Source organism: Colletotrichum jinshuiense, chromosome 5 (genome assembly GCF_051148585.1).
Source record: "Colletotrichum jinshuiense chromosome 5, complete sequence".
Taxonomy (NCBI): domain Eukaryota; kingdom Fungi; phylum Ascomycota; class Sordariomycetes; order Glomerellales; family Glomerellaceae; genus Colletotrichum; species Colletotrichum jinshuiense.
This window is the reverse complement of record NC_139312.1, coordinates 4,542,982-4,566,856: the sequence shown is the minus strand read 5'-3', so window position 1 is coordinate 4,566,856 and position 23,875 is coordinate 4,542,982. Positions and strand designations below refer to the sequence as shown.

Genomic DNA, 23,875 nt, shown 5'->3' with positions numbered 1-23,875 from the left:
TATGAAGATATCTATAGTTACACTTGCCGCAACGAGCCTCCATCTATGGGGCGTTATGGGACTTTTCAATGCCGGACAATCCGCCGAAAGCCTGAGTGTCCCACGCCAGGAAAGTATCAATGGTCAAAATATCCCAAAATCTGTTGATGGCATCATGGATAGTCTCACAGGCAACAACAATTGCCTTGGATGTCAGGTAAGTGGCAAACATATCTAACCCTCGTATATGAAGGCATGAGAACCTGCTGATTCTCATCTATTCACAGGGTATTCTTCTCATCCTGAAGACACTTGCAGGTTTTGGAGACGATATCTTTACTGGGGCTTTGCAGAAACTCTGCTCTGCTGCTTCTGTAAGTTCCATGCCCCGAAAGCCGTAACATGGTGCGGTCTGGTGAAGTCTGCTGAACAAGTTCAGTCCGAAGATGAAGACGTCTGCAATGGAACCCTCGCTCTTGAGGGCCCTGTGATTGCCTCAAGTCTCCGAGATCTCGTTATTGGCAGCAATACGGCCCAAATCTTCTGCACCACACTCTTAGGCCTCTGCGAGTATCCTGAAGTTGAACCCTACACTGTCCCGGTTCCCCCACAGCCCATAAACACAACCGCACACATGGATACCACCGTCAACGTAACTGGTCGTCCTGTTTTTAAGGTCGCACATTTCTCGGATATACATATCGATCCCCTTTATGTCGTCGGATCCAACGCCAACTGCTCAAAACCTATGTGCTGCAGGTACGTCAGTTATCCGCTTCGAGGCATTTCAACCCGATTTCGTGTTTCAATCGCTAACAAGTTTTACCGCAGGCCGTATACACCTGCCGACGAGCCTGGCAACAACGATTTTCCTGCCGGTCCATTTGGAGATCATAACTGCGGTGCCCCATTGAGTCTCGAGCAAAGCATGTACAAGGCCATCAAAGCGTTTGCGCCCGACTTTGCGCTTTTCACGGGAGATATTGTTGATCACGCTATCTGGAACACAACCATTGCGCAGAACTCAGCTGAGATCAGCATGGCGTACCAGCATATGGCTGATGCTGGCTTACAGATATATGGTACTGTCGGGAACCACGAGATGTCTCCAGTAAACGCTATACCACCTTCTCACCTCAGTGGGAGCGCTCAATGGCTTTACAATGTCGTTTCAGATGCGTGGAAGAGGTGGATTGGGTCTCCTGCGGAAGCGAAGGAGATTGGCGCATACTCGATCCTGTCACCTAGGGCTAACTTGCGCATCATCTCTGTCTCCACCAACATGTGGTACACTCTCAACTTTTGGCTGTACCAAGACGTCCAAAGGGACCCCAGTGGCCATATCCAGTGGCTTGTGAACGAATTGGACGGGGCCGAGAAGGCTGGCGAACGGGTTTATCTTGTCGGACACATGCCAATGGGTACGTCTGACGCGCTTCATGACGCATCGAATTACTTCGATCAAGTCGTGAATCGATACAGGTCGACAATTGCTGGCGTCTTTTTTGGTGAGTACTTTATCCTATTCGGCATCAGCCATCAAGTTTTCTAACGTAGCCCCCAGGACACACCCATTTGGACCATTTCCAGGTCAGCTATTCCGACTATGAGCATCGCACGGCATCTAACGCAGTCGCCGTGTCCTACATCGCCCCCTCAATGACGCCGCTTTCCGGCATGCCGGCATTCAGGATCTACACAGTTGATGCTGCTACGTTCGGAATCCTGGACGTCGACACCTACATTGCGGACATGGCTGATCCTGAGTTCCAAGTTCAGCCTGTTTGGAAGAAGTACTACTCTGCAAAGGAGGCCTATGGTACCCTCGTCGACCCATCCATTTCACCAAGCACAGAGCTATCTCCGGCATTCTGGCACAACGTAACTATGGCGCTGGAGAAGGATCCAGCTGCTTTTGATGCGTACTGGGCGCGTAAGACCAGGGGCTGGAACGTGCCTCCGTGCGATGACGACTGTCGCAGTGCGGAGATCTGCCAGCTTCGTGCTGCTCGAAGTCAAAACAACTGCGTCGTACCTACACCTGGAGCGTCTTTTGGAATACGGGCGGAAGCGGGCGGAAAGTCCAAGCCAGCTGCATGTGATCGATCTATGGCAAGGGAAACCATCGGATCCCTTGCGGTTCAGAAGAATCAGCTTCAGTTGTTGGTGAGGCTACTGGAAGAGCAACAGGAGCATGCATGAAGTCTGTCTTTTGCATCCACTATACGAGTTTCAACAACTCCTTAATAGAATCCATTCAAGACTTCATTGACCTCTGCCTCGTATGTTTAGGAAGGCATGATAGGAAAGAGACTGTGCTGTTTGTCAATATAAATAAAGTGGATCCTCACCAAATCCAGTCGTGAATCAGGATCTGTTGGAATCACAGGGTATCTGTTGTATACAACAGGACTGCCCGTAGGGGCTGGAGCTCGCCGAATGTCAATATGGTATATTCGGAAGCTTTAAATCGATATGTAGAAGAGAAACTAAAAGGTTGACAGCAGTAACAGTGGAAGCGTAGATATAGCTGTTGTCAGCCCGGAGACGGAATCTCCGAGCTCCTCTGTTGTGGCCGCTGCCGCGGCCGGCGACCGGCTGCTGCTGACCGCCCACCCGTATTCTGGTCACGTAATCTAACAACACCAAAAGCCCGTGGTAACCGGAAAAAGCATTGTATCTCATACGTCTCGATGGATTTCAAGCCGCAAAACGCAGCCGTGGATTCAGTCTACCTTATCCAGGCATGGATTAGAATCCGGTGGGTGAGATGAGAGGCGGCCGCTTATAGTCGATGCCGCTTAATGGGTAACCATGAGGCTCTTCATACGTGTCGACCAGCATATCCATGTCTTCATACCTCCAACCCACATACCTCTCTGTGCAGCCCTCAACATCAGGGTAGCCTTGGTCGTCGCCGGGAATCCTCTCCTTAAAAGCGCCGTCAATCACCACGACCACTACGTTGGATTGGGGCAGTTCCCCCAGGGCCTCGGTATAGTCGGCCGGTAACTCGGCCACCGTGTCGAGGCACTTGCGGTTCACGTAGATGCAGTGCTTAAGCCGCGGCAGCCGTCGCACCCTAAACCTAGTGGCGCCGGGGCTGTCGCGCTCTTCGCTGCGGGCCGCACACCAGGATTTAAAGTGCCTTCGTACATCGGCCTTGGACGCGCCGTCGAGCGTGGCCCGGTCCGAAATGACCGGCCCTGGAGCTGTCATTAAAATGCGTTTGACGTTGGAGGCGGGTCAGGATTGCCTACAGTCCATGTACTGCTCGAGAAGTACGTCGCCTCCCTCGTTAACTAGAACGTCTCGTGCAGAGAGCTTAAGCACCTCGAAGTAGCACTCCCACATCGCATCGTCATCGTATGTTACCCTGTAGATGACGAAACCCCAGCGGTGGAATCCTGATCTCTTCATTCCAAAAGGCGTTCCGGCGAGAGGGTGCTCGCCCCAGGTGGGCGACTTGATGTCCTTAATAGTGAAGCTGTAGGGCGCCGCATCAGAGCTGGCCGGTGGCTCGTTTTCGCAGATAAGAGTTGGTTCGTCGGATTCCCATGGGATGATGATTGTTCCACCCTAGACACATGACAAGCCGGGGCATAAAAGAAGTACGACAATGCCAAGGGCGGGTGTCATAGAACCTCTAATTGAGAATGTGTCACGAGAGATATAAGGCGTTAATTGCTGCCCGCAATTAACGGCGTCGTTTTTGTGACATAATGCAGACTTCTCCCTGCCAAGACATTAGAAAAAGTCAACCGAGGCAACTTATAGCGTATGTTGAGCTAAACGCCTGCCACCTGTCAATCCGACCAGCCAGCGCGACATAATGATGTACATAGCCTTGAAGAGCTTGTACCTTTGATCGCTCCCCTCTCGATGTTATCACGAAAAGCCAAGATGAACGGGTAACTAGTCTGCGCTGTTAAGCGACCCTGCCCTTCTGGCAGCCGTTGAGGATCTGACGGTGGGATTTATCTGCTGTGGAAGGCAGGAGAGGTGGCTAAGTACAACATGAAGCATAGCGTAAAGCAAGTAGAAAGCAGAGATTAGGAAAGTGTCGTTCCGATTGCTACAGTTTACTTCCGAGTCAAAATTGCCACTGTTCTCAGTCCCCGTCCCATACCCCATTCGTCCCGTTCATCTAACCATGTGCTCAGGACGTTTCCGCGTCTTCGTCATCGCTATCGATTGGGATAGGGAATCGACGCTTTGGGGCGCGCGTATCCTCGTGCTCAGAAACGACCGCCGCAGCGGCGCCAGGGCGCTTCAGCTGATTACCCCTCCTTAGCTCGTCGAGTTCTCCGTTAGCAGTGTTGAAGCGTGCGACAAGTTCGGCAAACGGACCCTTTTTGAACTCATCAAGGGCGTTTGTATTTCCGTCCTTCTTGTTAAGCACGGCAAGCTGACTTTCGACGGCTTTGAGGCGTTTCTCGATGTCATCGAGCTTTGAGGCGTTTCTCGATGTCATCGAGCTTTGAGGCGTGGGCCTTGATCTTCTCGCCCTTTTTACGGAGGTTTCCAACGACCTGGCTATTGGTCTTAACCACGTCACCGATGCTGCTCTGAGCTGCCTCCGCGGCCGATTTGGCTTCGGAAGCGTTATTCTGCGCTACCGTGACACTATCGTTTATACCTTGTATATCAGTCTGGAGATTGGCGACACGGTCGTCGATAGCAACATTAAGGTTTGCGGTATTCTGCGTGCGGCTGGTGTAAATAATCTCCGGGATAGAGATAAGATCGAGGCGTTGGATCGTGATCAGGGCACCGACAATGTTACCACTGCAGCTGCCAGGCTGATGAAGAAATGTTGTACCGATTATTGTGGCGCGAGAGGGGAGATACTCTTCCCAGGGGTGGCCTGAGGTGAATGCCTTGACGACTTTATCCAAAGCAGTAGTAACTTTGCGGAAGAATGGGTCTGAGCTGAGGCATGTGTGGGAACTCTTCTTCTCACGCTGGCGGTAGAAATCCTTGACCCATTCACGTGTATCATGATAGAGCTTCGTGTCAGAGGATTTCTCGAAGGCCTTGACAAGACGAGCGAGAGCCTCTTCGCGTTTAGGTATGGCCGTCTCTCTGGACTCCTTTGTCACAGGTGTGACTTTCGGGGCCGCAGTTGTAGCTTTCGGCTTCGAAGATGCAGCTCCGCGGCCAGCGGGGGTTTTAGGGACCATTGGCGCGGGTGTCTTCCTGCCCTGTCCCTGCGTCATCTTTAAGAAACCCGTGCACCTGTTTAGACCGGGTTAAGTACCAGCAACGGCGGTTGGTGTTACTTCCCAAATTAGTGGGGTCGTTGAGGTTTGCCGCGTTCTGGTATAGACCTCTTTTATTTAATTGAAGAGCGGCGTTAGCAACTCAGCGGCGAGAAGGTGCAAGATCGCATATGTAGGGAGAGAAAAGTAGTGGCAAGAGAGGCCAATATGGGCATCGAGGGGATCCGTAGACTGTGGTTGGGACCGGTGTTGTGTCTGTGGACGGGGAGGTGTTGCTACACGGTTTGCGTGACGGCTAAATCAATGTTGGGGGAAAGCGGAGGCCAGGGCCGGAAGCTATATTACTGACGAGAATTGGCACGTTCGGCGTCTTTGAAGCGATGGCTGCCGTCAGTGTATAGTAGCTGCAGGGCTCCGGAAAAGAGTTGGCGGCCCAAAGAACGGCCAATTAAGAGAACAGCGGTGGTATGGGGGACAAGAGGGGAAGTCCTACTCATGCAGAGACATGAACAGCCAGTATGGTGCTAAGCCCAGCTATCCGTTCTTATACGCAAGAGTGACGTTTGGGATGGGGGGCATGGAGATGATGTTAAATTTTGATGGCGTTGGAGAGAGTAGAGAGAAAAAGAGAGATAACTATGTTAGAGTGGCTGAGGAGAGACAGAAGAATGATTGAGAGTAGACAGGTATTGATCAATCCGGATCAGAAACCGATTGGAGAGGGAAGGGAGGAGACAATTATGTGGGTGGGTAGGCAGTTTGCTCGCAGGTTTGGCGCGCAAGAAAGATGGGATGTTGAATCGCGATGTGGGATATAAAATAATGCCATTGCCAACAGTTATGTATTCTTTTGGCGCAAAGCGGACGACTTCAAGATGGGAGCCGTACTCATCCAGGCCGGTAGGCAGTCAAGGAATACCGGCCTTCTTTGGAGACACCATGATTGCGATCACCAGCGTCACCGAAGACACCGAGACCAACCTAGCCTCACCGATTATTTGCCGACATTTATCCGTTCTGACGCTGCCACTGATACACAAGGAGCCCGGCCCAGTGTCTCCAACGACGTTATGCCCCTCGCTATTGGGGACAACAACCTCGGAGCTTCTTGAATATTTCCGCTACTTTGTGCCCTTTCCGAAACATGTCTTCCCTTGAAGCCATGTGGTCTGGCGTTGCACTATCCCGGCAATGAATGATGCCGACCCCCTCGCCAGCGCTCTTTCCCAACGTCCGTGGCGGTGACCCCCACTTCTGCGTTCATTAGCCAATCGAATAACACGCCATCAACGAACATGAAAACTAAGTGTCTTACCAAAGCAAGTGGGGCTACTACACTAATCCACTATTCGCATAGCGTCACGTCGACCGGCAACTCGACCGGCAACACCTTCCCACGACGTTCCTACCGGGCACTCGTACTTCTCGACTACAACACCATGTTTCGCGCAATTTTGCAAAGGTTATTCAAACAAACCATGGATCCTCAAAGCGGCGCGCCACAGAAAAGGATTGCATCCCTTGATGGTAGCTACGACTTCATTACCCAAGACGACCTCTGCGATGATGTCCATCCTCGCCCTCTCAGGTACGGAATACGCCCTCACTCACTTCAAGCGAAGCCTTGGAACCGCGTGGCGCACCAAAAAATAATTCGTCTTTTTGTGATCAAAGCTGATGATTCCTAGGCTCGGCCCTCATCTACCCCCTCTGAATTCAGATGACGAGGATGACGAGGATGACGAGGATGACGAGAATGACGAGAACCCGAAGTACACGACTGTATCCAAGAGTATTATAACCACCGTCTCCCTTTACAAACTCGCGATTCTTCAAACCCTCGTCAGAGCCGCCAGATCCACCATCAGAATCTCTACCCCCTCGCATTTCTGCTCAGCGATGTAGAAAGTAGCTCGAGTACATGTCGATACTAGCAGAGATACTGAGAAAGGCGATGATGACCTCGAAGCGCACGATTACTTTGCCAGCAGTCGCTTCCGACCCTCCGCGGATGGTTTCACCTGTCGTCGTCCTCTCGGCCCGGCTGAGGACGACGGCGAAAACGCGCCTTTTCTGCTCACAGCAGCTGCATCCGCCAAAGAGCCCTTGTGGAAGCGTGTGGCCAAGCTGCCCTGGAAACTTGCATTCGGCCGCCTGTGATTATCCTGGCCCGATTCGCCAAGAGTCCGCAGAAGTCAGTCTTATTGACAGTGAGCGGAATGCACGTCTGGCTAGTTCCCAAGCTTCACCAAGTTTAGCTCAAAGAGTCTTGGGATGCAACGGACAAAGATACTGGGTGGGTGGAATGCGGTCTATTTGTTGGACGGTCATGGCTGTGATAGTTAATGGTTGGATTCTTTCATTTTTGGCGGCATCAAAAAACGCGTAAATTTGTGTAACCCCGTGAATTGATGGGCCAAGCCATGCTACTCGACTCTTTTTTCTCAAATTCTCACATTCTCAATATGCATAGTGTTGCCTCAAGACGTGATGGCAGCAGCGATAGCCTCGACTCCAACAATGACTCCAATAACTTCAAACTCGATGCCGGAATTGAAATGGATGAGCCTCCGATGCCGAGTTGTGTACGCCCTTGACGATTTCTCCGATCAGTTTTTTTCCTTGGATCGAGCGATATTGGTTGCGGCCATGTGGGGGTCAGGTCAATGCCATTTATTAGCAGCATACAGAGGAGCAGCACCCCAGCAAGAACAAGTAAATCGGGTTTGCCAAAGCACTGGTCTTTTTTGTATACGTAGAAGTATAACAATTCAATGGTGTGCGGGCTCAGATGACAGGTAGAGCAGCAAAACTAATGATACCAAATGTGAGGATGCTTTAGCAATCTGATGCAGAAGCAAAAAAAGCAAAAAGAAAGAGATTGGTGTCAATCGCTGACGGGAATTGAGCCCGACGTGGGGGTCGAACCCACAACCTTGAGATTAAGAGTCTCACGCTCTACCGATTGAGCTAGCCGGGCAGATGATACATCTGCCTTGATTGTTGATGAGAACGAGCCAGGAAAGCATTATAATGGTGCGTGGATAGTGAAAAGTTTTCTCGTGCAATTGTGGGTCGTGGAGACTGAGTGGGGTCTTTTGTCGCGCTCATCACATCACCCGCCCCATATAATTGAGCAACGTCAGGCCATGCTCCAAGCGCGCTACACAAGCGCGTCAACATACCCTGCTCTCTCTGATTGACGATTGCCATTCATGATGAGATCTAACGTAGCAGCGGCGGGTTGTTCAGGTAGTTAAAAGTGTACACACGCACCCTTAGCTGCGTTGTTTATTTTTATTTTTATTTTTTAAATGAAAAAAATAAATTCTAATCCTTGTCTTTCTTTTTACTTGCTGGGGGTTCCATCTACGAATAACCACGGCTTGATAATGCTTCTGCCCAGTCTGACCGTATGTATCTGGCCCTTAAATCAGGCTCTGCTTCTGTATCTTAGTCAAAATCGGCTCATCTGGCTTGCAATTTGGATTTAGAAACAATCCTTACCCCTAGGCTCTCCTTGGAGGCTGGCGGTTTCGGTTTTAAATGGCTTAGAGCAAGCTGTCGTCCTACGTGCTGTTGAAGTTGAAGGGACCAGGCCGGATGCGGCGAGGAAGACGGGCCAAATTTCGATCACGCCTCGGATTTGACGTCGGCAAGCTGTGCCCAGTTGTGGGTGTTCCCGAGACCGATGTCAAAGCCCCACCGCGGTATGTCTTTTGGAATCACTGATTGGTTAATAAAGGAGTGTGGGTAAGAATATGTCTGCGCGGACTCAGTAAGAACAAGTCACTTTCGGGACTCGCACTTAGACTTAACCTTGAGATCGCGAGGCACCACGCCAGAACCATTGGTTTGTGTTTTGAAAACCAAGACTGGTATACTTCGTGGACCTATCATGCAAGGCACTGAAGTAATGACCCATACCCACGTGCTGATTGATGGGAAACTTGGAATATTGCTAGACCATGATCTGAGTGGTTTCTGCCTAGCCGCATGCCAGGATGCCAGTGCCAGCATACACACCTTGGTTTCGCTGTTTGCATATGATTGAGCCGTAGCTTACCGCCTCTTTGACTTTTTAATGGGGCTTGACTGTAGGCATTCTTTGCAGTTTCTAGGCTCCATAAGGCGAAAGTGAGAGAGATTTCCAGACATGCAGCACATGAAGCAGAGTGTCCCGGTCTCTACCCCGTTATTGGGCTGGTAGTCTTGATATCTTCGGGTATCTGGTACAGGCCGATGGGACAAACGCCATCCGAACGACCCAAACAGTGGGGTCCTGAAACTCACATGGCATCAGGCCAGTACCATTTCATACGGCATCTCTTTACTTGCAGTTATTCGGCCTTTTGCATCGAATGCACCCAGAAAAGTGTTGACGTGGAGTGGAACATTGCTTTGCTGCATCTCGGTATTCCCAGCTTTTTGTGCAGAGTCATTCGCTCCTTCTATTTCTAGGCTTTCCATCTCGAAGTTTGGTTCTTCCTTATTTGGTCGCGTTGGCTTGTGCAAACGGCAGCCCTTTCAGGCACCTTAACCACCCACTTCACCATTTCCACCAGCCGCCTGGAAATTCATGGAAGCACCTGCAACTACACAAAGTTTGCAAACTCTCGGGCAAATTCAGACTTTCCTCTTCCAACCACTCTAAACCTTCCCAAGTGGCAAGTCATAACGACGAGATGATGTCCCAGCCCCTCTGCGCCAACTGGGCGCTTAACAACGCCATTTGCAACAAGATCGGCAGATTCGCTTGCAAGGACTGCCGTCTCATCACGGTAGGTGCCAAATTCTCAGCATAGGCTGGCATTCTCATTGCTTCTTCCCCTGCTAAACGAGTTCTCCAGTACTGTGGTGCTGAATGCCAGAAATCTCACTGGGCTACCCACAGAAAAGATTGCAAAAGTCTGCTGGGAATGAGCATATGGCAGCCCGATTGGGTCCTGGAGAACCGACTGCCTGCGTTTGTTGGAGATGACCCGGCTGTGACGACCTACGAAGGCAGAAAGTATCTCTGGGGCAACGTTCCTGCCTTTGATGTTCTTAAGCTTGGAGCCAACGAAGGCGAGGCTTATGATGAGCAGTTGCGTCTCCTGTTCGCTGGTGAGTACCGCGTTTCTTCCCGAACGCTGAAGCCAAACTGACTCGTCACATGAAGCTTCTGGAGACCTTCGAAACGTCATAAAGACTATCGCCCAGCTCCCCGAAAGCTACAGCCAGACCCTCGAGGTGACGATGAATGACCGTGATCTCGACATCGTCGCCCGGAATGTCATCTTGCTACTTGTGGCCCTCGTGGTCGACGACACCGACGACGCCATAGACTGCATCATTCACGTCTGGTACTCGGCCCTCCTTCGCAAGTCCGATCTCGACATCCTCCAACAACGGATTCGTCCCATCATCGAGGAAGTATGCCACAAGCTCAAAGGAAAGGCCCCTAACAGGCTCATGGCGAAGACCTGGACATTTGGCCAGCGCTCAATGAGGCTTGTACTGGAAAAGTCCGCGTGGGATACTCTCCTTACCTTCACAGAAACCCCAAAGGGCCTAACGGTGGAGCGGGCAAACGAGATTCGCAAGAGTGTCACCCTCGCTGCTGACAGAAAGGATATCCGTGACCGTCATCTCTTGTTTCAGGCCCCATTCCATCGAGTTGCATTGACTCGTTTTCGGGAAGACGGAATTCTTCTCCCGTTTGGAGCTTCGCGCAACGACTTTCACCAGCCCAACCCGTAAGTATTACATTGCGTTTGTCGTTGAGGTGAAGTTTTGACTAACAAACCTCAGCACCCTGTTCCAGGACACAGAGAGCTGGCCTATGCACGACAATACCGATCCCCTCACTGGATGGTCTTCAAAGGAGGTCCACGAGACCTCAGTCGGCCCTGCAACAGCCGATATCTACGGCAAGCTATTCATCTATCTTCGAACGCTGCTTCGTGCGTTTCACCATCGTCTCTCGGACATGCGGGTCTCATTTCGACTGTTCCAGATGGACGCTTCTGCCCTCCCCGAGTATCTTGAGGGCAATTTTTACAGCCGAATCGAGGTAAGCAGGGACTGAGAAATATTGTGCTACAAGACGTCATTGTCTAATAAATTGTGCGTAGGTCTCCAACATATCGGACGCTGGATATCTTGGAATTCATTGCACGCTCGCCTACATGGTCCCTCTGCTCCAGAGTCCTCTCGAGAATCCTCACGCGACGCTGATCACCTTATTCATGAACGTCGTCGACGAGAATCTCACCGACTTGGATAGAATGGCAGACATGGCGGCAGGGGACCTCACAATCAGTCGGATTCTCCAATACGTGCCTCTCGTCCGAATACCATCCACCCATAATGACCCCACCCTCTTCAAGGTCATGATGGCACGTGATTGTGTCTTCTCACATGACTCCATCTTTGACCGGTAAGTAGGCTGTTTGCCGATCAATGATTCCAAGACCAACGCTAACTACGGTCTCAGGCACGCTGCGAAGTTGAAGTTCTCCGAGACCGCCCAGGCCATCGGAGCCGCGATGAAGAGTGAGCACACAGTGATCGAGAAGTGGCCGTTCAGACTGAAGCTGAGCCCTGGCCAGCCCGGTGCCCAGGAAGAGTTTGATCGGCTTCTTTGCGGAGGACTTTCGAGCAAGGAGTGCTACCTGGAGTGGAAGCGAGTGTGAGTGTCGCGGAGCGAGGAGCGGCTAAGGCATTGATCAACGTCGGGAGTGATTCTGCATGCAGGTGTAACTAGGGGTGCTTCTACCGAAATCAAGCAGGTATGAATGCCAGCATAGCGAGGCATCTTCCTTCCAGATTGAACTTTATTCGTGCTTGTAAAACCGCAGGAGTTCCTCTCGTATGATAATTAATTGATTCGGGGCCTCAGGAGCCCCGGAAGATGCGGAAAAGACGTCACGTTTGTTGGCTAGGAAGACGCACTAAGTCCCTAACAGAACTCCGCGCCACAAGAATCGCAGCTCCGCGGCCTCACTCATGCTTTCCCTTGAAAATGACCCAAGATAGTTACCCATGGTATAATACTCTTGGCGGAGTTCTTCTCTCTAAAAAATCTGCATCTTCGCCACACACGATATGCAGGACTTGGTTCCAGGGCATCAGCCATCCTCAAAGCATTAGTGACAACTACTAACTCCCCAGCTTGAGTATCCTCAACGAGACCCTGCGTTCGGAACCCATCCAATCACGCCACATGATTGACTGGCTCATATCGCCAGCTATTAGTTGCTAACTGGAAATTGACGGGAATTTGCCTAGAACATGGAACTTCATAACTCTGTACTTGGATAGGAGCAACACAGAACCATGTCATTAACCAATTAGAAAACTTGAGTGTAAAAATGCCCCGAAACTCTGAAATTGTTCATGCCATCACAGTTCTTCCTCCATCTCTAGTCAGCCGAGACCGAACCTTGACTCGCAGCGCCCGATGAGCCAGTCGCTGAAGCACAGCCGGCCTGTCCAATCCCTTCTCATTCAGACCAAGCACCGTACTTGGCGCAAAGACAAGAGCTTGTCCCGTCTGCAGCGAAACAATCAACTTGAACACTTCCATCATCGGGTCCTTGCCGCCGATAGAGATTGGGCTTATTGCTTGACCCTCGTCCTCTTCGTCCGTCATCTTCACCGACATTGACGAGATCCCCGCCAGGTGCTTGCCAAGAGTACGCAGCCAGTCGGGAGAGGTGAAGCGGTGCACCACCGTCATGGAGCAGAGGTCGAGAAGCTTCGTCGAGACTGTCGGTTCCTGCGTCGAGATGAGCACTCGGACGCCTAGATGGCGCTGCAGGCGGATCGTTTCGAGGAGGGAGTTTGTCAATGTCTGGCTTTCCTCGGACTCCTTCATGTACTTGTGCGCTTCATCGAGCGCGACGACGCGGCCGATGGCGGAATCTTGCTCAAGAAAAAGGGACAGACAGATGTTGAAGAGGGAGCAGGCCAGCTCCGCCATCACGCAAGGGCAAGAGAGGTCAACAACTGTCAGCTGACCAGACTGCGGCTCGGACTGTTAGCTTAATCGTAACCCCAGATATTATTGTGGAAAATAGGGAGATGTTACCTTGGGCTGCCAGTCAATCTTCTTGTCCGCAAAACCGCCCGTCTTCTTCTTCAGCATGAAACTCTCCAAGGTATCAAGACGCTGATTCAGAGGATTCAACTGGCCTGGAGTAAGACCCTCTAGGTCCAGGCACTTTCTAAACTTGTCGTAACTGAAGCCGAGGCCGGTGCTCTGCTGGTCCATGCGCATATCGCGCAAGATACGGTTGACCACGTGGAGGTAGAGAGGCTTGGAGCCGCCTTCCCCGACGGCCATGAGGTCATTCATGCGACGAGTGTTGAGGTCATCATCGGTCAGCATCAGGGGCTTGATCTTCACATTTGGGATGCCGCCGTAGATTTTCTGTGAAGCAATTAGGATCGCGTGAGCCCTGTTGCGGGGAATCTTGGATAAGGGTACCTCGATTGTGCGGACATTGGTCGGGGCACAGAGGACTCTGACTGACACTTTCTCGTGGGACGCGAGGAACGCGGCCTCGCATGGAAGCCCGCCAGAGTCGGAGACGAAACTGTCGTAATGGAAGACGATGCCCGTCAGGGGATGGGGCAACTTGCCGAGCTGGCTGGAAATCAAGCAATTCTCAAGGAGACACGCGAGTGTGTTGCTCTTTCCCGACCCTTGGCTTCCGCAAATGAAGACGCTGGATGGGCATGCGACGTTGTGAAAGAGACGGGATGCTGCCAACGAAGGCGTGCCTTCCGAGAGGCTGGCGCCGAAAAGGCCGAATTGCGATGGAGGCGATTTGTCGATGAGTGGGACCGTCAGCAGTGGACTGGAGAGTACCTCATCTTGATGCTGCTCGTCCGGTTCCAGGGCAAGATGTTCCATTTGCGCGGCGACGTCATCTTGGGGATTGGCCTGGGGAAGGGCATCACTACCGTCAGAGATTGCTGAGGACGGAGTATCGGAGTGTGCAGACATCTTGCTGGAAATTGGACCTGTCGAAGGCAGGGTTTACCAAGGGAAGAAAAAGTGAGTGGACTCAGGTGTTGAAGAAGACGGACAAATGCCCATGGCTTCAGGGAACGAGAAATTTCGGTCCTTAAATTTGAGGTGGTTGGCCACAGTAAAAATATACCTTTTGGTAGATATCCTCTACCAGAAGCTTTATCGATGCTACATGAACATTTTTGATCTAGATTTTGCTCTTTTGATAAAGAAGGTGAAGCTTGTCTCTTGTCACCAACGAAAAATAAAGTGAGCCTGTATGAGTCCTGCATATACATGGAATTTCGCAGAAAGCAGCTACATATTACAAAGGTCACAAAAGCTTTTCATATAATCTTTGTTCTAGAAAGCACTTAAACTTCTGGAATGCGTTTGATTCTCACAGCATAAATCGATCAAGAGATCGGGGATTGTCTTTTTAATAAAGGGTTCTGCTGCAAGTCTTGTGAGTGCAGGCATCCCCACGTTCAGCTTTGTTGACCGTAGACCAGAAAGAGTGGTTTGTTGTCTGAGCTTCCTCCCGGTCAAAGAACAACAGCGATGCCTTTCGACAGCTAGACTTCAAGTTTCAGAGAAGCTTCTGGACACTCACATACATCACGTCTTGGAACCTGGCGCTTGTAGAGTCTTTTTCCATCGGGAGCCCATGCTTCACTATCTCCACAAGGATCAGACCTACGGTCAGCTCTAACCATGAGATACGGTTCATGAGGATTGAGCCCTTCACGTCCAAGCCAGAGTGAGATAAGAGAGAGCTTTGTGGGCGCATGGGCCAACCTTTAAAACCCCCAAACACTTCCGCTCCGACACATCCCCTTTGCCGCCTCCGACGCTATCAGCGAGTTCCAGAAAATGTCTTGAATCTTGAACCCTGTTATCCAATCTTCAAGCGCCCCACGGGCGTGCCGACGAACATGAATCTCTTTTGTCTAGATACTGTCTTCTAGATATAGAATGAAGCCCGTCCTGGGAACCTTGGGCCCCAGGATGCTGGAGACTGCCAACAACGCCGCCTACATCCTCGGATGTACAGAACCTGGCTGAGATGCTCCGCTCATCCATAAGGTGTCCCACTGCCAGTTCTGTCACCAGATAGAGATGTGTCAGAAGTCCCCTCAGCGCGTCTTACAACTATCTGTTGCCGCTTTGACCCATACCCATCTACCCCGAACACTGTTACAACGGCGAGGTAGCAGCAAGGTCGTATTAATTACGGCAATAGGGTGTGTATGTTGAACGAAGGAACAGAGCATAAATAGCATTTTTGAGTTACCGCTTTGAATGTATTTGTCTTCTTAGGAGTGGTGGTGTGCTGCCAATGCCAAACCACGGCTCCCGCGGGCGCCGCTCGGACTGAAACCCCACACATTGAAAGCAAACTGCATCCTAGACTTAAACATCCCTTTCGTCTGAACTTGAACTTTTCAGCAGACGACCAATACCATTCTGTAATAATAAATATCGCTCTTCATCTCAAAAACGCCGTCGGTCCGTCGGCTTAATTTGTTTTATCGCCCGAAAAGATTTCCCTATTCTACCGCGGCCCCCTTTCCTCGCTTCTGACAACCATTTTGGAAGATGAGGGGATCCTCTTGCTCTATAAGACCTCGAGCCCGTCATGTAACTTTCCAGAATCTTGTTCATGTTTCCATCTTTTGCATACAGCTACAATTAAAATAATGCGATCATCCTTGGCGACACAAATGGCTACTTTTGGCATTGAACTGAGCTTGTCCTGCGCTCTTGCTGCAGCGGCTGGCCTCTTGTCACATTGGCTTTACTTTATTCATGGCAGCCGGAACATGGAAGCCTTTAAAATCGTACTCTTTCTCACGCTGGCGCAGGCGCTGCTGCTGTTGAGGACGATATCGTCAGAAGGCTTGTATTACGGCATTATCTCCTACGTAGCCATATCTGGGTCATACTGCCTAGCCCTCTTTACCAGCATCGGGTTCTATCGTCTGGTCCTCCACCCGATCCGCCGTTTCCCTGGTCCGTTCCCGGCAAGGGTCACAAAGCTTTACACGACATGGTTGAATAGGGATTGGAAGCTACATCTACGGTATTTGGAGATGCACGAAAAGTATGGAGATTTCGTGCGAGTCGGTAAGTATGGCTTCAAATTCTGAACAGGCGTAGTGAGTTCAACAAGACAGAATCTCTGATACCATAGGCAGGCCCGAACGACGTTTCAATCGTTGATATTGACGCCTTCACTCAGATCCACGGCCCGCAGACGAGATGCACCAAGCACAATACTGTCTTTTATGATGCGGCGATCGCCAAGGGGGAGCTTAACTTGGACTCTCTCTGGGACAATGAAGAGCACCGAGACAGGCGGAAAGTTTGGGACCAGTCCCTAGGAAGCAAAGGCAAGTTCCCTCTACTTTGGTCACTAATCCCCACGTGGAAAAGACAGAACGAACGCGATACTGACCACCATCCCAGCCCTCGAAAAATACGAAGAGGAAACCCGAGCCGTTCTCCGAACCTTTCTCTCCCGCCTTGACGAACTCCAAGGTACGCCGGTAAACTCCACACTCTACGCCAAGCTCATCCCTTTCGACAACATGGGCCGCGTGGGCTATAGCCGAGACTTTGGTACCGTCCACGATGGCAGGGAGGACCGCATGCTCGACGTAATCGAGTCGGGATTCAAGACGATGGCGCGATTCGGCCAGGCTCCGTGGCCGCCGGCGTTTTTCATGAACCTACCAAGGTTCGGGATGATGAGGGAGTTTGAGGAGTTGGGGGTGAGGCTTGTTGATGAGAGAATGGCTGTGAGTTTGATATCGCTGCCAGAGATTGTGTAGGAAATTGTTACCTGTGCTCGCGCTGACTTTTGATCGTGCAGGTCGACTCGGATGAGACGCATGACATACTAAAGTACTTCCTTGATGACCACAAGTCCGAGAAGCCGAAGTCGTTTCGCAACGTGAACGTCATTTACAGTGACTCGCAAGCAATTCTCATCGGAGCCACGTACGTATCTGTTCGCTCACTCTCTCTTTCCTCGCACCACAGCCCCCAGAACTGAGCTTACGCATGGCTTAATATCAGGGACACAATTTCATGCGCCCTTGCCCAGGCCTTTTTCTATATCGCCCGCGACGCCACCCTCCGCCGCCGCCTATACGACGAAATCGCACCTACACATGGAAAGACCCTTCCCGGGGAGTTTGCAATCGCAGACCTTAACAAGCTGGAATTATTGGAGGCAGTTATCAACGAGACACTTCGTATTCAGAGTCCGGCAGCGACCAATGGGCCCCGGATCACGCCTCCAGAGGGAATTGTGGTGAAAGGAATCCATATTCCGGGGGGCGTGACACTATGTACGCCGCTGAACTGTTATCTTAGGAGTGAGTGCCGCATAATCGACGAAAATCGATTGGGAATCAGGTGATTTGGAATGAGATACTGATCAGATGCAGGTCCTAAATATTGGAGGCGGCCAGACGAATTCATACCTGAGCGGTGGACAACAAGACCGGATTTGATTCTGGACCGCAGGGCTTTTGTGCCCTTCAATTACGGTTGGTTGCAAGATTTGCGTCCCTGCTTCCTCAGAATTCCTCAAGGTCTCTATTCGTGTCAGCAGCTAATATACTCTTCCAGGACGTTTCGATTGCGTGGGACGACGTCTGGCGCTAAACGTTCTGCGTCTCACCCTGGCTTACACACTCTGGAATTATGACTTCCAGTTTGCTCCTGGAGAAGATGGCAAGGTGTTTGAAGAGGAAACAAAGTTTCAGCTGATCATCAAGCCGGGCAAGCTGAACTGTGTGTTTACTAAACGGCCAGAAGCGGCTGCATGAATAACCAGGCCAAGGAGCAGTAATGAAAGGAGAATAATTTATGTGCTGGAAGTAATTGTCAAGTACCAATCTAATTGCTGTCTTCGTACTTATCTTTGGGAATGTGAAGAATTTCAAATGCAGCCTGAACAGTGTATTGTTGTTGGTAGCCCGGAGGTGCAATCTTCGGGTTCCGCTGCTGACTGTCTGCCCGTATTCTGGCTGGTTAATCCACATATTTCAAACTCGACCTAAACGAGATGGGACTTCTTTTAAATACCCGTATTCCATGTTGTTTAACATGCAGATGCCTAACTAATTTTCACGCCGTGCTAACAGCACCCCATGGCGGGAAGACCGCATTACCACGGAGGTGAGAAGGTAGGCTTACCGTCCACGGCTTTTACTTACCTTTGCCTTGCCTTTGCAATCATCTTATGTACTGCTGCAAGCTCAGGGATAGTAGGTATTTGTACGTCATGAATATGATATTCATAACCTTGACCGCCTTGTCAAGCGGCCGCCTCTGACTTATATATGACGAGACCGGGCATATCGCTCTATCCGGGCACCTAGTGACCCAAGGAAGCATGCTCCTTGAAAACGTCCATTGTTTCCACAATCGAAAAGAAATCATTGTTTTCTGATCCTTTGATGTGACGACACTCGCTGGTGAATTCTCAAGGCTTTGTCATTTTGCCTGAAGTTGTCTTGGAGTTGAACCAACCGACATTTTTCCATGGGTGAGCCAAAGTCAATGTTGGTGTCCGTCCAGTTGGTTGCCTTACAGGGCATGCTGGACCCAATCAGTGAGACAAGTATCCTATCGTGGCAATTTTGCCAAGGTGCGGGGTTTCCCAGCCAGAATCATTGCCCAGACATTCTCGTTCAATATAATAAAAGTTCAAACGCAGAAGTATTGAAGAAGTACTGGACATATTCAAATTGATGTGAGTTGGCACTCGATAGATTACTTTAATCTACTTAACCCATGTGAATGTTCACTACTCCCTGGTTCAATAGCCATGTTCGAGCTGCATGTTTCAGGCAACAGCAAGTAGACCAGCAAAAACCCCGACATTGGGTTGGTCAATGAGCTGTTCGGGAACAATTGCCGTGGAAGGTTAATTTTCGCGAGGCCGAGAGGGCCTCAACCATCCCTACATTTGCGTCGCTGCCTGGTGCCACGTTCCACCTGCCTAAAACTTGAGCCACCTGTGAATATGAAAGCATAGACCTATAACGCAAAGCCGCCAAGCGCATGCTAAGCAGTATGTATTAAATATCATCGAAGTTATGACTTCTTGTCGGTTCGCCTCCAACACAAATCAGGCCGACTTTCGCTGCCCAACATGTCATCCAACACATCGCCAGCCACTGCATCTGAGAACAACGAGCTACTCGATGGACTCAGGCGCATCCTAGAAGATCAAAGCCGTCTTTTCGCATGCGGAGGTGATGTTCCCATCCGTGAGTCCGGAAAGTCGCCCCAAGCTGGTGGTCCAATTGCGGTGCCATTACTTCCCAGCGAGAGAAGGGAGTCGAATCCTATCACGATCCGCTGGGACTTGGATGGAACTGCAGATGGAGTTATCGGGCCCTGTGCCAAACTCAACCTACCACTAGCACCAGAAGCGACGGCAGACCTAGAAAAGCTCGTCCGACACTCTCTGCCGGCTACCTTCGGCCGTGGTGGTCAAGACATCTACGACGAGAGCTACCGCAAGGCTGTCCAGATGGACCCAACCGCATTCTGTACCACGTTTGACCCCTACTCGGCGGGGATTATTGACGCCGTGTCTCAAGTGTTGCTGCCGAGTGTATCCGATTCAGCCACACATCGTAGCGTGCAAGCCGAGTTGTACAAGCTCAACGTGAGTTTGACCCCTTTCCTTTGCTTCAAATGCTATTTCTGACATGCTAAATACAAGGTATATTCTGCTCCTTCTGGGAAGTTCAAGTCGCATGTCGATACGCCACGGTCCCCGTTGCAGTTTGGGTCTCTTGTGGTTTGCCTCCCCGTGGAGCACGAGGGCGGCCAACTTCAAGTCCGGCACAAGGGCCAGAAGATGATATTTGATTGGGGTGCGAAATCAGACCACGCCAGAATCCGCTGGGCCGCTTTCTATAGCGACTGCGAGCACGAGGTCCTTGAGGTCACCAGCGGTCATCGACTTACCTTGACCTATAACCTATTTGCTGTCCGCGGCGCTGGGCGCCTGACTGGTGAATCTCCGACGCTGAATGCAGCCCATCTCCCACTGTTCAGGACACTCAAAGGAATACTATCCCAAAATCCCTTTGATGGCAAAGGTAAGATACCATTACCTACCCAGCCACAAGCACGCTCTATATTAACCCAAGACGCAGGTGGCACGCTAGGTTTCTGGTGCTCGCATGTCTACGCCTACAACCATACCACAGAGACACCCCTCCCAGCCACATTGAAAGGTGTTGATGCGGTACTTTGGGAAAGTTTTCAAGCCCTGAGCCTCAACCCCAAAGTCGCGCCAGTTATTACGATGAGCGAAGAAATCCGAGCTATTTTTTCACAATGGTATGACGATCCCGACCTCCCTACGTATCCTTGGGCCCTACGGCGCCAGGAGCAGCTGCCATCCACGATGCCATCGGAATGGATTATCGGGTACAAGTTCGGCATCCATGTCGATAGCGACGACGAAGTAGAGAGACTTGAAGACTACCATGAGACCTACCGTCGATGGGGCTCTTACAGTCGCGAGCAAATCCACTGGCTCACCAAGCCAAGAGAGTCCGAAGTTCAATTGGTATACACGGCAGTAAGTAGGACTATGATCGCCTCCCCGAGGAATTGTGTCTAACATATGTAACAGTATGGTAATCAAGCACACGCGGATGCCATGTACTCGAGCTGCGCTATTTTGGTGAGTATTCCGCCAAACGAATAAGTAGAATGCGAGTAGGGTCTATAGATGCTATCTCTCTAAGTTGTCTGTACTGGCTTATATCCTCTTCTAAGAAAAAGCAATACAAAACTAGAAATAGTCTCAAATCACTGCAAAAGAAATATGTTGTAAAATTTGACATCAAAATGGCCTATGTAAGCTAGTACGGACTCTATCGTCCTTGATACTGCATCAACGTGGACGGCAGGTATGGTATACTGATCTGAAACCTTGGAAGTTTAAGGAGATGGATGTCAGTCGACCTTTCTAGAATGTCTTCGAATTGGACTAGGAGTATACTATAGTGTACGACATTGCAGGTGGTAAGGCTTCCAGTAGATATGGAGTAAAGAGGATTCTTGAATGGCTGTGTGCTGTGAAAGTGAGCATATTGAGCCGTCTCCTGAGCTCAATCCGGTCTGACCATATTCGTTAGGACAGTTATTGACTTGGAACTAAATTGAGAAGAGCTTTTTCGTCCTTCCCAACCATCGGAATCCGAGTTCGGCTCGAAAAAAGGACCCAAAGGTAAATCATGACGTTTTAGTGCTGCATCGTTGGGCCCGGCTTATTGTGGGGCGATTGTTCGAAAGTGCCGAGATCAATATGCCGAGATCAAAATGCCGAGATCGTAGCATGCCCACCCAGCCTGCGGCGCATCCAGAGGAACTTGGATATATAAAACCAGACAGAAGACACGGATTGTAAAAATTGCTTTAATTTAACAACCAAACTTTCTGTCTTTCTAATTTATTCTTCCTCCCGAAAGAGCAACCCTCGCCACCGCCATGACCGTCATTGAACATCCAAGGACCCCCTCGCCTGAGACCTCGGAGCCAGGTATCACGACAGATTCCAAGACTGTTGTTGCTGACTTTCCTGAAGGTGGGTCTCGGGCTTGGTTGGTAGTACTGGGTGCCTTTTGTATATCCTTCTCGACGTTCGGGTATATGAACGCATATGGGTGAGTGAGGCAAATGATGCGCCGCTGATAGCAACCCCGAACGCCAAAGACTAATCGTTTTGACAGGGTCTTCCAAGATTATTACTCCTCGCACTTTCTTTCTCAACGATCATCCTTCGATATATCCTGGATTGGATCCATCCAGGTGTTCTTTCTTTACGCAGGCGGCGTAGTCGGGGGTCCGTTATTCGATCGATATGGTGCTAGAGTAAGTGTGTCATATTCGAATCGCTCAGACGCGAGGCTAACCAGACCGCCTTCTGATTTCTAGATTGTCCATATTCCAGCTCTGGTAGCCGTCTTTTCAATCATGATGACCTCGCTATGTACCGAATACTATCAGTTCATGCTGGCACAAGGCGTCTTGGGAGGGATGGCCTCCGGGATGCTGTTTGCCCCAATCATGACTTGTGTTAGTCATTATTTCCAAAGACGACGCGCTGTCGCCTTGGGTATCACAGTCACAGGCTCCTCTACCGGAGGGGTGGTGTTCCCCATCGCACTGGGCCGGATGCTGCAGGACGAGGTCTTGGGCTTTGGCTGGTCCGTCCGCATCGTGGGGTTTATCACATTGGTCATGATGATGATCGCCATGATCACTCTCAAGGAGCGCCTGCCTCCCCGAAGAGGCCCCATATTGCTACCATCTGCCTTTTCTCGGCCGGCATATAACTTGGTAACCTTGAGCATGTTTTTTATGACGTGGGGGCTTTTCACTCCTTTCTTTTACCTACCGCAGTATGCTCAGACCCATGGCATGGCGTCCAACCTTACGTTTTATCTCCCGGCCGTTCTCAACGCGGCGTCTGTGTTTGGCAGGGTGTTGCCTGGTTTGATGGCAGACAAGTTGGGCCGCTTCAACACTTTGATCATCCAGGGGACCTGTGCCGGAATCCTGATCCTGTGCTGGCCGGCTGCAACCTCTGACGCGGCAGTTTTTGTCTTCGCCGCGCTCTATGGGTTCTTCTCTGGCGGTATTGTGTCGTTGATGTCGCCCTGCGTTGCTCAAGTCACGCCGCAGGCGAACCAGATTGGCACCTACCTTGGCATGGCCATGGCAATAGTTTCGATTGCAGGCCTCACGGGGACCCCTATATGTGGTTCATTGCTTCAGGCTTACGGCAGTTATTGGCAGCCTGCTATTTTCAGCGGCGTGACGGTACTATTTGGAGTTCTGTTGGCTGCGCTTGCTCGCTTCTACCTCAGCCGTCAGGTTCTTGCAAAGGTTTAAATCGACATTTTTTTCAGTAAGATCAGAGTAGAGAGACGCTTGTAACAAAATATAGAGCGGATGATTAGGTTAGAATGAACTGGAATAATCTACAAAACGTTGGATGGGCGGTCGGTATTGGGTGCATATAGAGAAGAGGAAATCGGCGACGAAAATAAATAATCAAGTAATTGGCCTTCCATCGCAATGAGCGCTTTATATCATGAACTTTATCAGTTAGCTTTATGATTGCCCAAAATTTTATCTCCTACGTTCATTGGCTCTAGCCTTGTTATAATTGAAATAACCAAAGATCAAGTTCCTGGTTCAGAAAGCCCAAGTCGTCTGAGAACTTTTCGTCTCATATTAGCTTGAGGGATGGATTCGGCCACGATTTGATATCTTACCAAAGAGGGAAAAAAGTTGATATCCTCACCAGCAGCTTGAAAAGGTGCTGGCTCGGCTGGATCTAGCACAGCGTGAGAGTGTCTAGGTCGTGTAATTAGTGGTGCGATTATGTATGTTTAGAACAGGGGAATCGAACATTGGCGAGTCTAACGCTGTCGCGGATGACCGAACGAGCGTACCGGCCCGAATAACTCTCTCTGCCGCCTGCTCGGATGACATAAAATGTGATTCCGGCCACAGCTTGGATTTAACTAGGCCGACAGCCATACAAACGACATAGTATTCGTTCAGTCCTTGAAATTGTGTTATCATCCTCTTCGCTATGATCTCCATTGCCCGCTCCGCC

At 50.5% G+C, this 23,875-nt stretch overlaps 9 protein-coding genes across 9 annotated transcripts; 6 read left to right on the top strand and 3 right to left on the bottom strand.

Annotated features, from left to right (window-relative positions):
- Nucleotide 1: 1 nt before the first annotated feature.
- On the top strand, nt 2-2,619 carry EsH8_V_001099 (Metallo-dependent phosphatase-like protein; the record flags this gene model as incomplete). Its single annotated transcript, XM_083273615.1, has 6 exons — nt 2-196; nt 267-353; nt 419-738; nt 811-1,400; nt 1,544-1,912; nt 2,504-2,619. The coding sequence occupies 6 exons, from the start codon at nt 2-4 to the stop codon at nt 2,617-2,619; spliced, it is 1,677 nt and encodes a 558-aa protein (XP_083126330.1).
- Nucleotides 2,620-2,730: 111 nt separating this feature from the next.
- EsH8_V_001098 (uncharacterized protein) lies at nt 2,731-3,399 on the bottom strand (the record flags this gene model as incomplete). Its single annotated transcript, XM_083273614.1, has 3 exons — nt 2,731-2,779; nt 2,855-3,185; nt 3,240-3,399. 3 exons carry the CDS (start codon nt 3,397-3,399, stop codon nt 2,731-2,733), a joined length of 540 nt encoding a protein of 179 aa, XP_083126329.1.
- A 1,022-nt stretch (nt 3,400-4,421) lies between these two features.
- EsH8_V_001097 (uncharacterized protein) lies at nt 4,422-5,162 on the bottom strand (the record flags this gene model as incomplete). The annotated part of the gene is made up of 1 exon (XM_083273613.1): nt 4,422-5,162. The coding sequence occupies one exon, from the start codon at nt 5,160-5,162 to the stop codon at nt 4,422-4,424; it is 741 nt and encodes a 246-aa protein (XP_083126328.1).
- Nucleotides 5,163-6,679: 1,517 nt separating this feature from the next.
- Nucleotides 6,680-7,106, top strand: EsH8_V_001096 (uncharacterized protein; the record flags this gene model as incomplete). The annotated part of the gene is made up of 2 exons (XM_083273612.1): nt 6,680-6,789; nt 6,890-7,106. 2 exons carry the CDS (start codon nt 6,680-6,682, stop codon nt 7,104-7,106), a joined length of 327 nt encoding a protein of 108 aa, XP_083126327.1.
- A 2,780-nt stretch (nt 7,107-9,886) lies between these two features.
- EsH8_V_001095 (uncharacterized protein) lies at nt 9,887-12,127 on the top strand (the record flags this gene model as incomplete). The annotated part of the gene is made up of 7 exons (XM_083273611.1): nt 9,887-9,982; nt 10,052-10,307; nt 10,363-10,939; nt 10,995-11,256; nt 11,318-11,622; nt 11,680-11,874; nt 12,085-12,127. 7 exons carry the CDS (start codon nt 9,887-9,889, stop codon nt 12,125-12,127), a joined length of 1,734 nt encoding a protein of 577 aa, XP_083126326.1.
- A 452-nt stretch (nt 12,128-12,579) lies between these two features.
- EsH8_V_001094 (G protein-coupled glucose receptor regulating Gpa2-domain-containing protein) lies at nt 12,580-14,196 on the bottom strand (the record flags this gene model as incomplete). The annotated part of the gene is made up of 2 exons (XM_083273610.1): nt 12,580-13,209; nt 13,276-14,196. The coding sequence occupies 2 exons, from the start codon at nt 14,194-14,196 to the stop codon at nt 12,580-12,582; spliced, it is 1,551 nt and encodes a 516-aa protein (XP_083126325.1).
- A 1,829-nt stretch (nt 14,197-16,025) lies between these two features.
- Nucleotides 16,026-17,260, top strand: EsH8_V_001093 (uncharacterized protein; the record flags this gene model as incomplete). The annotated part of the gene is made up of 4 exons (XM_083273609.1): nt 16,026-16,329; nt 16,401-16,595; nt 16,672-17,003; nt 17,078-17,260. The coding sequence occupies 4 exons, from the start codon at nt 16,026-16,028 to the stop codon at nt 17,258-17,260; spliced, it is 1,014 nt and encodes a 337-aa protein (XP_083126324.1).
- Nucleotides 17,261-19,372: 2,112 nt separating this feature from the next.
- On the top strand, nt 19,373-20,950 carry EsH8_V_001092 (2OG-Fe(II) oxygenase; the record flags this gene model as incomplete). The annotated part of the gene is made up of 4 exons (XM_083273608.1): nt 19,373-19,894; nt 19,952-20,333; nt 20,391-20,821; nt 20,876-20,950. 4 exons carry the CDS (start codon nt 19,373-19,375, stop codon nt 20,948-20,950), a joined length of 1,410 nt encoding a protein of 469 aa, XP_083126323.1.
- A 1,271-nt stretch (nt 20,951-22,221) lies between these two features.
- On the top strand, nt 22,222-23,142 carry EsH8_V_001091 (uncharacterized protein; the record flags this gene model as incomplete). The annotated part of the gene is made up of 1 exon (XM_083273607.1): nt 22,222-23,142. One exon carries the CDS (start codon nt 22,222-22,224, stop codon nt 23,140-23,142), a length of 921 nt encoding a protein of 306 aa, XP_083126322.1.
- Nucleotides 23,143-23,875: the final 733 nt, after the last annotated feature.